At 45.4% G+C, this 13,183-nt stretch overlaps 1 protein-coding gene across 1 annotated transcript in view; it reads right to left on the reverse strand.

The window, feature by feature from the left end:
• Positions 1–13,183, reverse strand: part of LOC119404027 (tRNA methyltransferase 10 homolog B-like) — a 62,851-nt gene that overhangs the window by 21,965 nt on the left and 27,703 nt on the right. Inside the window, exon 6 of the mRNA XM_037670656.2 lies at positions 5,413–5,562. Coding sequence (XP_037526584.2) covers positions 5,413–5,562 — 150 coding nt within the window. The remainder of the gene's footprint in view (positions 1–5,412; positions 5,563–13,183) is intronic.

The following is a 13,183-nucleotide window of genomic DNA, read 5'->3' on the forward strand; positions in this document are numbered from 1 at the left end:
ACGAGGTCTTCCCGGACGGCATTACGAACTGCCAGCGACGCCGCGCACAACCTGAAGTCGTCCATGTTGTGCGCCTTAAGCCGTTTTTTGCGCGTTAGCGAACATGGGGACTCTACTTTTTCTTTTGTTATTGTAACTTATTTGTGTATGCACTTGTTTTTTTCCTTTTCATGTTCTGTTGCAAGCATCGGGACGATGCTTTTTCAGAGGGGGCAATGCCACGCCCGCTTCTTCTTTTATTTTGATGTGTTCGAGTTTGACCAGCAAGGACGGTTGTCAACGCTCGACGCTGGCCGCGAAGCAGTGTTCGAGAAGCTTCACGATTTTAGTAGATCGTTTTGTTAAGATTGCGCGCCGCACGCGAATGTTCCAGCTTTGTCGAGAGATAACGCCGCCACCAGCGATATTGCTGGAAAGTTCCATAGCGCCTGTATAAAAGCCGACGCGCTTGACCGCTTGTCAGTTGATCGACGGACGACGCCCTGTTCGCCGCTATCATTGTACAGCGTGTATTGCTGTAGTTCTAGTTCTCAGTTTCTCGGCCACAAGTTCGGCCAAATAAACAGTTTCATCTCGGACGTGCTGACTGTTGTCTTCGTCGACGTCACGACCACGTGACAATATGTAATGTTTATTGCTTTGTTACAAAATTAGATAGCCAGCACTGCAACCACATTTCACGCTGCACCGACATTACACCTGCATAGGGTCTTTTTCCAAAGCAGTTTCAAGACGTGGCGTAGCTCTGTGGTAGAATACCTGACTGACACGCATAGTATTGCTTTCGATTCCTGTTCGGATCCTGGTATTCATTCTTTGCATTCACCGGGTCAACGCTGCCGATTTTTCTTTGCGCTCTCGCATTTAAATTAACAATATGTGCGCCGTTATACCGGTGTTCTGTAAGAAGTGAAGCAGTGTTTTACATGCTTGCGGTAGTATGTCTAAGCCAGGTATATGCACGACTAACTAGCCCAAGAAGTAATTCCTTTAAAGGTAGATGGTTCATGCGCTCAATTAGATGCACACGGCGAGCTGTCCGATATTGAGGAACCACGTGATGCTTCTCCCGCTCGTACGGCAACTTAGCATTGTACTAATAATGTTATTGTGGATAATTACAAGACATAGTGACTTCAGTGTCAACCGATGTTTAATGTGTATTTTATTTCTAAAGGCAATGAGCGAATTTATTTGAGCGTCGTGACGTATTTATTTCCGCGACATAAATCACGGTATAACATGAATCGGACAAATATTCATAAATAGTCTCAGATACACATGATTGCATATTTCCAAGATACGCAAATAGTCTCAGATACGCATGATGCAAGTCAAATGTTGTAAGATTTCACAAGGGGAGGACTTTGCGGGAAAGTGGTTTTTGAGAAAGTCTGAGCACGGTTTCTAGCGAGCTGCTAAGATATCCAGCCCAGTTGGCCAAGAACGGACTCAGTAGCTTTTTGATAGAGAGCTCGGACTTTTAAACCAAACAGCCGTCCAGAAAAACAAAATGGCATCCCATGCTGACCGCACGAAGGCAGGATACGACTGTCACAGAATAGAGAGGATTAGTGGGGTTAGACCTTCCCGCGACGCAGTGCAAGCAGGTGCAAGGGCAATTACTTCGCCGATGTGCAGCGTCCTCACTTCCCGTCGTGGCCAGTCAGTCAACTTCTCCTTTCACGCACGCTCTTTTGTTTGGGAGACGAATCGGCAGGCTGCACCGAATGAGGGAGATCGAGCGGCCGTGCCACTGTGGTGCATGGGTCAATCATGAAGTCAGCAAAACTGAGCCGACCTGTGTCAATTTTCATTGTGAATTACATGCTTAGAATTTTATACTGCTGTTAATGAGAACAAACCTTTCAGTGATGCTACAGAATATGTTTTAGTTGTTAATAGTTTCTTTCTGGGCATACATATTGCTGAAACAGCCTCAGTTTTGTACAGCAATTTAGCATGTGTGTGCACGTCTGTTATATCATAAAAAGCGTATTCGGTTGTGCTTGTTAGTTATCATTGTCATGTGTAAATAGCGCGAAAACGTCAGCGCGGACCACCGAGCACGGAGGGAAGAAAAAGAAGAGCGCGATGGCACGGTGGCATGAGGCGCGCTCGCAGTGTTCGGGCCAGGGCGTGCAATTCTGAGCTCGGACGAGCGGGACGTTCTGCCGGCCGAGACGCGTGTGCACGGAGGACCACGGAGCCGGGCGAGGTCCAGGGTGTCCGAGGGTCCAGGTGCCAGGGGCGGAGCTGCTGACTGAACCGAGCGGTGCCGAGCCGTACCGAGCGACGCGCCAGACTCGGACGTGGGCCGCGAGCCCATGAGCTGTGTACCCGAGCTGTACCTGGCGGTGCCCTGGCCAAGGCGTGGAACGCCGGTGAATGAGCTGCCGCACCGCAGCTGTGGCGAGCAGCATTCCAGCACGGCACAGACGGTGCTGTGCTGGCCAGAACCCGCACGTGGAACCGCTACGCCCGGGTGGTGATCAGGACGTCGGAAACAAGGTCCGAGGTCGCACTGGTCCCGGCATCTTCTAGACGACGCCACCGCTGCTCGCAAGCCGTGAGACCACGGGACTCTTCCTCCTCGTGGGCTGGGTGGTCGTCCCGACGGCACCGACACCACCGACTTTTCATATCCTTATATTTTGTACATAAATGTTTAAATACGTCTCCCTGTCTGTTTCCTGCGCTGCTGCACAATAGGGGAAGTGCTCGAACCGTCCTAATCATCACAATCATCACTTAAACGGACACTACAACACTTTTCCAAGTAATTGCGTAATGGCTTCATTAAAAGAGCTTATTACCTCATGAATCGACTGCCGCAAAAATGTTTAGAATCTATCAAGTACGAGCGGAGTTACAGAGATTTGCCGCATGCTTTAAGCACTTTCTCTTTCCTTTTGTATCAGCAAGCACTCTGAAAGCTAAGCAGGGAGGGGGATGACAAGGGGGGCAAGAAGATGCGTCCCTTCGACAGCGCGCGTCATGACCTTCAGCACTTCCTTTTCATTTTTTCCTTGAACACGCGGCTTACATAAAGTGTGACCGCGAGCGCACACACGGGCACATGGCGGCATCCCATGGCGACCACAATAACTATGCAGCTCACGATGCTGAAATCAGCCAATTGCTGTTGGCTTTGGTTATATGGCGCAGTAATTTGGGTATATGGCATCCAGGGGGTGTAGCCAGAAATTTTTTCGGGGGGGGGGGGGGGGGGGGGGGGTTTGAACCTTACTTTATGTATGTTCGTGCGTGTGCGTGCATATATACACAAGCAAATTTGAAAATTTTCGGGGGTGGTTCGAACCCTCCCCAACACCCCCCCTGGCTATGCCTCTGATGGCATCATTTGTAGAGAGAAGAGGGAGCGATTTCTAGCTGACTTCGAGAATTAATTGTAAACTCCAGGCTGTGTACTGCACTATGGCCTTTGGCTCGCATGTTTTCAGGAGCCTTGACTACCAATCGGCAGCATTTTCTGACTATGCTGAAAAAGTGTTGCAGGGCCCCTTTAAAGAAGCAGCGCAGAAAAAGAACAAAGAGAAAAAAAAGTGTTCTGCGTGTCTTCTTTGTACCTCTTTTCATCGTTGTCAGTTTTCTGCATTATTTCCCTGCACATTACATATTGACTTGTACTAGAATCTTTCCTTGAACATCACCTATTCTGCCTGTTCCAATAAAGGAAAAGGAAGACATTCAGCAGAAAAGGAAGATGGGCTTGCAAAATGAATTAATTCACCAAGTAAACCAGATGATTAATGCATGATAGAGTGCATTAGTTAGCCTGCGAAGCTTGTTGATAATGAAGCTAGGCATAAAAATTTGAAGCTAGACTAAAGATATGTATCTGTTTTCTTCAGCTTGAGCACAAAGCTTCTGGGCTTGAAATCCCATAAGTGCTGTGCCCGACATGAAAGTGACATCCTCTCTCATTCTTCACAATAAAAGCCTTCACACACACATTGGTCATTGAGAACCGAGTCATCTAACACTAATCTATGCTCAGAATTTTTCCACGAGGTTGTACACTCCGTGTCACCCTTCAGATGCCTTGATCTTGTAAACACAGAGTGAGCTATAGAGGCAGCAACAGTGCTTTCAATCTTGAAAGGTAATAATAATTGTTGGGTCCTCGTACACCCAATATGCCCCATAAGCTAAGAGGGAGACCTTAGCAGAGGGCTCAAAATTCACTTTGGCCATCTGGTCATCTTAACATGCTCTTAATAAATCTGAACTGATAGCATGTGCCCTACATTTCCATAAAATAAAAAACAAGACATAACTGTTATGAACTAGTTGTACCCTTCAAAAATGGCTATCTACCTCACAAACCATTGCAGACTAGAGCTACAAATGTGCTATTGCAGTTCTTACGAACGATAAAGATGCATGAACAACTTGTAAAACTGACATGTGCCATCCTGTGCTGTGAACAGCTGTGATTGTATTTCCATTTCTCCCTCTTTTTCCTTTACATCTTTCAAATCCCCTCCCCCACCCTTAGTGTAGGGCAGCAAACTGGATATTTGTTGTGGTTAACCTCCCCATACTTCCTTTCTTTCATCTCTCTCTCCCTACATATGGAAAAGCAGCTCACAAAAAACAGGAAGCAGGTTGAACAGGAAGTGAGGCGACCATCTACACGAGAAAATACAAATGAACTGTTGCAGTGCTGTCATCTACCTGCTGTAACAGAAACTTTGCATGACTAGCAATGCTGCTCCACCCGCTGGTGGACCGGCAATGCTGCTCCACCAATTTCTGCATTCCCAAGAAGGCGGCCCTTTCAGGTATGGAAACTTTTTATTGCATCTGTGTAATTTCTTAAACAAACAGCAGCTGAACTGCTGCCAAAAGCAAGCATGTTAACACCTTATCCTCAATATACAAGACAGACCTGTAGGGCCTGAATTTGCCAGAATAAATTACAGTGTATAAACATGCCCTATGCTCCCTGAAAGGTGATAACCACATTATATAAAATTAGTGCCACACGTGCATTTGTGAAATGTTACCCGAATAAAATTATGATGCTGATACTGCATTGTTAATTCTACATAATCTTCTGCAAAAAAAAGAAAAAAAGACAAGAACGACTAGCACACCCTTATAATATTTTAGTTTTGACTTTTTTTACCCCGCAGTGACATATCCTACTCTTTTAAAAGCAACACATTTCAAGCCCTTACTCAAGATATAACTGTATATGAATAAATACTGAACATAACCTCCACCTCTTCCAGAAGAAGCCCGTTAATATGTAGTATGCAAAACATGAAGATTTAGTTACTGCATACATCATGACATGAAGAAGTAAAAACCTGAAAAGGGAAGAAAACACTGTCCCAAGACCTGTCACTGACATAAAACAAGCACGCATAATGCAACAAATACCTTATGAACAGTTTCATCCACAAGGCTCAATAACGTAAACAGTGTGGATTCCAAGGTTGTAGCTGGGAGGGCCTCAGGTGCATCTGGACTTAGGTAGAGCAGCGACTCCTTAGGGAAAAGCTGGGAATGACTTTCTGCTCTCATCTCCACCTATAAAAAAGAAAAGGAAACTATTGTGCCTCGAGAAGCATGTCCAAAAGCAACAAGCAAACAATAAGAAAGTCCACAGACAAGACAGAAAGTAGACCTGTGGAGGTACCAAGGGTGTTACAGCAATCTGTAGCGATGCGATATGATCTACAGTACTATACACATAGAATAAGGGATTAACCTTACGGACCCTTAGTGAAATAATGACTAAACAAAAGGTGTCATGCAATTATGGTAGAAATTAAAAATTACCATCATAGAAAAACAAGTTTGGTGTGCAGACACGGACACTATAGTTAGTTGGGTACAGCTTAGAAGGCAGAGCATTTCCCCCTCAAGGCAGGTGCACACAAGCCTGCACCAATGTGCACGAACTCTAGACTGAATTCATGAGCAAGCCAGTCGTTTAGCTCACCGTATGTTGATATGCAGCATTGTAGAAGACACGGATGATTTAGCATGTGCTGTCACATTCCTGTCATGAGAGCTCTACCAAACCGGTCATCAAGCTATAAAGTATACCTTATTTACACCTAGACATATTCGTTTTAGTAAAACAACAACTTTACTTGAAAGGGACTATTTCTTTAGCTGCAGAGGCAATTGGCTGCCGCACTTCAGTCATTTGGGCAAAGCCTCTCCTGCCTTCTTAAAGGGCCCCTAAACCACCTCCGACATATTTTTTTTAACATTTCAAGTAAATGCGCGCATTGAGTTCAGAATGCAGTCATGATCAACACTGCTGATCATCCTGGCCGAGTGTTCCTTACACGCGAGGGAGGAACATTCGCCAGGAGGAGAAATGAGCCAATGAATGGATCGTAGCGAAGGAAAGAGCAAAACAAGCTAGGCCCGCATTTCGATTATCAAACGTGCGCAATCTCTGCTATTATGGCACCATTCGAAAATTCTCATGGCTACATGTTCATTGTAGACTCGTGCACAACTGCAACACCACAACTAATTTCGACCTCTGGGTGGTTTAGGGGCCCTTTAAGTTGTACTTGACTACTATAGTGAAGGAAAACACAACACAAATGCCGAATATCAAGCGAAAGGTAGCATTGTGGTGAAAAGGAAGGTAGACACAAAACTTAACTATGCATGCTCAGGAATTGCAGTGCACCTGTCAATCAGCGAAACGTGCAGACCAGTGCAAAAGATGACTGCTTATGAATAATCAGTGGTCGTACTACTGCACAAATTGCATGACTTGCACCAAGAGGGCGCAAGCTGCTCCATGCTGCTCCAAAAGCCTTTTTTTTTTTAATATTGCTCCATGAGTGCACCAACAAGACCCTGGTGGACAAGCCAGTAAAGTTACTTGTTGTGGAATGAAAACTAAACGAAATGCTGTGCTGCAGTTTTCTGGGAAGTGGCTCTTCAGCATTTCCAAGGTTTAATTTTTTTGTATGGGACGCTGTGGCTACAAAAAGCTGTGGCCTTATGCTGCCTAGCCATTTTCTTGATTCTGTGACTAAGCAGTCTAAGAGATTTTCTGGCCTGAACGTGACATCTGCAGCTATCAGTTGTTTCTCACGCACAACAGCTGAAATGCCATCGACTGGCTTGGTGGGTAGCTGTTTTCTTGTTTCCACCGGCAACAACATGCATGTTACGGTGCAATGAACAAGACTTGAAAAGTAAGTGCATGCGTCTGCCCCTTCATGTGGTTTACGAAAAGCTTTCTGCATTCGTGCTCCATAAGCACTTAAAAATAATTTGTATCCCGTTGAAACAGCAAAGTTCACAGAGCCGTGTTTTGCCTTCCTGTTGCCAAGCACTACCATCTTGCAAACTGTTCTAAAGCTCAACGTTTCGCATTGCCATTCCCCCACTTGTCACATGCGATAGCACACAGAAAAAATGATAACAAGAAAAAAATAATAAAGGCTGGTCTGACGAAATTTCAGTTTCATTTCATTTTATCATTTTAAGGGGCCCCACTGTGGGAGTATTACATAAGTGGCGGCTGTACAAAAAAGATGACACGTTGACTGTTCAGGATGAGTAATGAGCTCTTACAGTGTCAACGAAGGCATGTGAGTTGGCGATGGCAACGAAGACATAGGGAAGGCCGTTCCAGTCTACAATGGTGCACGGGAAACAAAGAAGATGAAAAGGTGAGAGTACAGGTTTGGGGGCGAGCAACACATTGGGAATGTCCAGTAAGAAGAGATATACAGGCTGGTGCTAAGATGTAAGGTGCCTGACTGAGAGAACTATGATATATTTTGTGAAATACGGATAGGCTAGCAATGTGACAGCGACAGTAAAGGGGGGCAGACCAGTTTCTGCTTTCAAAGGGGCCCCGAAACACTTTTCCAAGTAGCCATGCAATGGCTTCACTAAGGAGCTTATTGCTTCACGAATCGACCGCCGCAAAAATTTTTAGAATCCGTTCCAGTACGAGCGAAGTTACAAAGATTTGTCGCATGCTGTAACTGCTTTCTCTCTTCTCTCGTCCCGATTGAAAGCGCTGGAAGCTAAGCAGGGAGGAATGGCACGGGGGAAGAAGGTACATCACACGTACCTTGTGGCCTTGAGCACTTTTTTTTCTTCAACACGCGCGGCGTACTTTCAGTGCAATCGTTCGTGCGTATGGGCAAGTGGCGGCTTCTTGCGGCGGCCGCAGTAACTACAAGTGTGCCATGTTCAAATCAGTCAATGGCGTGGAACTTGAGTCAATGACGCAGTGATTTTGAGTAATAGCATCATTTGTCGAACGAAGAGGAAGCGATTTTTAGCCGAATTTGAGAACTTATTGAAAATCCCAGGCTGCGTGCTGCGCTATAATGTTTGGGCTCGTGTTGTCCTCGGGAGCCTCGACTACCAATCGGCAGCATTTTCTGACCAACGCTGACAAGTGTTGCAGAGCCCCTTTAATGAAGATATGCTTATGTCGTATGAATACAATGAGTGAATGAAACCTAGTGGCGTGATTCTGCACCATTTCTATTGGATTTATAACATAAGTGATTAAGGTTCAAGATTGCGGACGCCTTTTCAAGTTTTGTCGTATTAGGGACTTCAAGGCAATGAGTTTAACATGAGGAGGAGAGTTTCATAGATGACGTTTGTGGAAGCCTAAGGTTTTGTAACTAGATGAGATGATGTTGAACACATGCGGAAGCCAGTTGAGGTCTTGAGAGATGGTAGCGCTGAAAAGTACTAACATTTTCAATGCGAGTGTTAGCAATCTTGTACGGCAAAAGGAGAGGGTGACGAGAACGAGTGAACGACATTGCTTTACATTTAGTGAGATTTAGAACCATTAGTCAACCATCACACCTGGTTAAAATACTATTTACACTGCTCTGCAGCGCAGCCTGGTCGTTATGTTTGTTACTGGTTGGTAAATAACACAATCGTCAGCGAACATACGAATTGAACAAGAACCTTCTAATAGCAGACCATTTACAGTGAACTCTCACTCGGGTGAACTTCAAGGGACCCAAGGAAATAGCTCACTTAACAGAAGTTCACTAAACCGAATATTCACTAGAAATGGAACAGCACTGAGAACAGCAGACATCGAGTCAAAGTGTGAAATCAATTTATTTGAAAAGAGTTCTGTAATTTTCATTTAGTCTTGCACCCTTAAAACGCAAGAAGAGACAAAGCTGTCCACAGAGTCTACGTTTCTGTGCACTGCCTCTAGCACAACTTGTTGCTGTGACACGAAGTCTTACAACTTCTAATATATCCTAATATGTCCAGACGCTGAAGGATTTTGAGCTTGTCTAATAGAGACAGCCGCTCGTTTCATCAAACTCCTACGAAAGTGGGCGCATTGCCATGAACTGCGTTGTTGTTACCCGAAACGAAGATGGCCAAACAATACCGATGAGACAGAAAAAAAAGAAGGAAGTGGCGCACACGTGGCTCGTTTTCGCCTCCCGCACGGCCGCTTTGCCTTGGTGGCACTGCATCCACAAGGGATGATGCACGGCCGCCGATGGATGGTCAAATTTGGAGGCGGCATGCATAGGCTACGCAGTGCTACAGAGCGCAGAACGTCGTTGAATTGTTTCAAAAATGAGCCTGGGTCCGCGGGTTAAGTGCATTAAACTGGAATATTCAAGATTCAGAAATTCGTTTAAACTGAAAGATTTTTTGCATAGAATGCATAGAAAAACGCCGGGGATTTTCTAAAATGTTCGTTATTCTGAAATATTCGTTAAACCGACATTCGCACAAATGAGAGTTCACTGTATGTATATGCCCCACATAGGGGGCCCAGAAACGAGCCCTGGCGGACACCAGAGGATACAGGAACAGGGTTAGAGGCAGTGTTACTGATGCATACACACTGTAAGTGGTCAGTAGAGGATACTTTAATCCGTTTGTAGACAGCTGGATGCAGCCCAAATCAGAAAGTTTTAGTAGAAGGCGTGATGGAGTACCTTGTCGAACGCTTTAGCAACGTCAATGAAAATGTTGTCAATCTGTATTTTAGTAGTATCTAAATTGAAGTGTATGTCTGAAGGAAAAGAGCTGAGTTTTCACAGATAGTCCCTCGCGAAAACCAATGCTGTGATGGATGAAAGAAGCTATTGGAATCAAGGAAGTTCATTATATGGGTGAAAAATTGATATGCTCCATTATGATATGCTCCAACTTGGTTACCTGACTTGTAGACCGAAACAACTTTGTGCACTTTCCATTTGTTTGGGTACCCAAAGACAAGGACTGTGAGAACAACAAAGTTAGAATGTGGCAGAATATGCTTGGTGTTTTTTAATAGTTTAGAGGTGATTTCATCAACCGCGGATGACAATTTAGTTTTTTCAATTTGTGATACGGCGCTGTCAGAGGAAGTTTATGGTCAGCATTACTGACATGGCAGTGACAGAACACACGGGTAGGGGGAAGTCAGGTTCAGTCGTGAAAACGGATGAAAAGGCGGCATTGAAGCTATTCGGACACTAAAAATCTGAAAGCGGTACCACCCTGATCGTTATAAATATGGATAGTGCGAGTTGGCTGAGGGTTAACGGTCTGCCAAAATTTACAGAGGTTATCAGTATCAGGGTTCATAGCAACTTTGAAGAAAAAATTCAAGGGTTTTAAGTAGAGCTGTGCGAATAGCAAAATTTTGGGTGCGAAGCGAATTCGAATAATAAAGACTGAGTGCGAATCGAATCGAATAATTTCGAATAATTTTCGAATATTTCTCAAATATTTTCTCAAACATTTTTCGAATAATTCGAAGTAAACTTACAGAAAAAGTTGCAGAGAATCCCTAGTATGTTCTTGTGAGATCGCAACATGAAAGTGTTTCTTTTCGCTAGGTTGATGAAGCGTGGTGGGGTCATATTTCATAGTGGTCTTTCTATCAAGAGTGAGGCAATGTAGAGGCTGAATTGTATTTATGTACATGATTGGTGCAACCAAAGTGTTGCCGACAACACTTTACACGTGATAGGCAGAGATGCCATTTCCTCAGCCTCTCCTCCTCTTTCAACTGCTGTGGAAGGCCAACTGACGTGGCAGACAAGGTGGTGCTCCCTTCAAGTTGGAGTTCCAAATCTGCCAAGTAGACGTCGATAGATAAGCAACATCTGAAATTTTGGATGCTAAAAAGCTTCGGCGTCCGATTTTTCGGACTTCCTGCCCAAATTTCAGGTCCAATAACAGCATTAATTGAGCCCTCAACTCTGCCACATCTTCATCTCCATGTTGAACCAACGCTTCTCAAGTTAATACATTTGCGACCGTAGCGGAGCTGAAAGGCAGCTTAGCCGCAATACGGGGGTGTGATGAGGTGAAGCATATTGAAAATCTAGGGCCCACTTCCAAACGGACGTTGACGTCTCTTGGCTGAGTCGGCCGTAACGGACCTTGAAAGGCAGCTTTGCCGCAATACGGGGGTGTGAGGAGGTGAAGCAATTGAAACTAGAAACACTTCCAATCGGACGTTGACTGTCTCTTGCCTAAGTTCGACCGTAACGGAGCTTGAAAGGCAGCTTGGCCGCAATACGGGGTGTGATGAGCGAAGCATATTGAAAATCTAGGGACCATTTCCAACCGACTTGGTCTCTTGGCTAAATTCGACCGTAACGGAGCTTGAAAGGCAGCTTTGCCGCAATAACAGAGTGTAATGTAGGTGAAGCATATTGAAATTCTGAAGGGTCACTTTCACACCGGACGTTGACTGCATTTGTCTTTGGGAAGTTCGATAAGTTCGAATAGTAAAATTTCAGTGCGAATCGAATCGAATAGCAAACACTATTCGAAAAATATTCGAAATTTCGAATATTCGCACACCCTTAGTTTTAAGGACTTTCAAGCACCTAACAAAAAATTTTCAAGGACTTGAAACAACACTTGTTGAGATCGTAGAAAAGAAAACAGCAGCTTTACAGCATGGGCACATCTTTCATTGCACACAAGCCAAAGCAGGCACTTTTTGATAAATAATAGCTAAATCAAGGAGTTCTCACAGTTCCTTTCTTCGCTTATATTTTGTTCACTGCAGGTTTTATGGCATTAAACTGTTTTCCGCAGGTTTCCAGTATTTTTCTGCTAGGTTGCTTAAACTGATTCACCTCACAATATGGATGTATTGCGTGAGCGTGCGCGCAAGCAGACACACAAAAACTGTGCATCGCTAGCCATAGAATTTTTTCACATATATGATATATAGATGACATAATTGCCGCTAATATAACACAAAAATGCAGAAAGAAACACCAAACATGATAACATGAGCAGCACTTCCAACTACTTTGTGTCATTTTAGGGGCAGTATGTCCCTAGCAAGTACCAACTAGGCCATGAACACGTTCACCTGATGAGTATATATGCACAACACTTACACATTTACAAAGGGTCGGGCCAGCACCCTTCCCTCCCCACTGCCACAAATAAATCCTCGTTAAACCCTCTGATCCGAGCCGTATATTCCTTTGGAGAGTTCGGCGCTCTTTTGATCTCGCCGCCAGTCTGGCAACAGCGCGCTTCCGCGCCGCCGACGCCATTTCGTGCCGAGGTTTCTCGTGATGCTGTACCCGTGATGTCGCTGTCGGCATTTATGCTTCCTCTGTGACCGACCTGGTGTGTCTTTGCTGCTGTTCGTGCACGTGTCGGCTGCGTGGAACATCGTGGACCTGCACGGACGTCGCAATGGGGCTTGCAGCGCAGTAGGCTGCTCTAAAGGCTCTGTTATACTCCGACGTGCGTTCGCGTCAGCCCGCGGCGGCGGGAGTTGGCGACGCTAGGTTTGTCACGTTACGTTGATGCGAAAACAGAGCACTCTATACTCCCACTGCGCGACGCACTACGTCGCATTGACGCATGCGCAATTGAGCCACTCAGCGTCCCCTTCTTCACGTAGAGACACAGACGCAGTTCAGTCTGGATAACGGCGCCGGCGTTGAATGCAGCATGTCGCATCTCGTGCCGGCTGCAGCCGGGGCGGTTGACGGACGCTGGGTCGCGTCAGTCGCATCGCGCGTTGGCCTATAGAGTGCTGCACGTTTGTTAGCGTAGCGTCACTGTGCCGAGCGTGAGCGCGCGCGTCGACGTATACGCTGGAGTATATCAGCCCCTTAACTCGCTGAAGAAAGGGTTCGCCAGAGACGGAGCGTTGCGGGCGCACGCCAACGCGAGCTTACAG

Source organism: Rhipicephalus sanguineus, chromosome 1 (assembly GCF_013339695.2).
Source record: "Rhipicephalus sanguineus isolate Rsan-2018 chromosome 1, BIME_Rsan_1.4, whole genome shotgun sequence".
In the NCBI taxonomy this organism is placed as follows: Eukaryota; Metazoa; Arthropoda; class Arachnida; order Ixodida; family Ixodidae; genus Rhipicephalus; species Rhipicephalus sanguineus.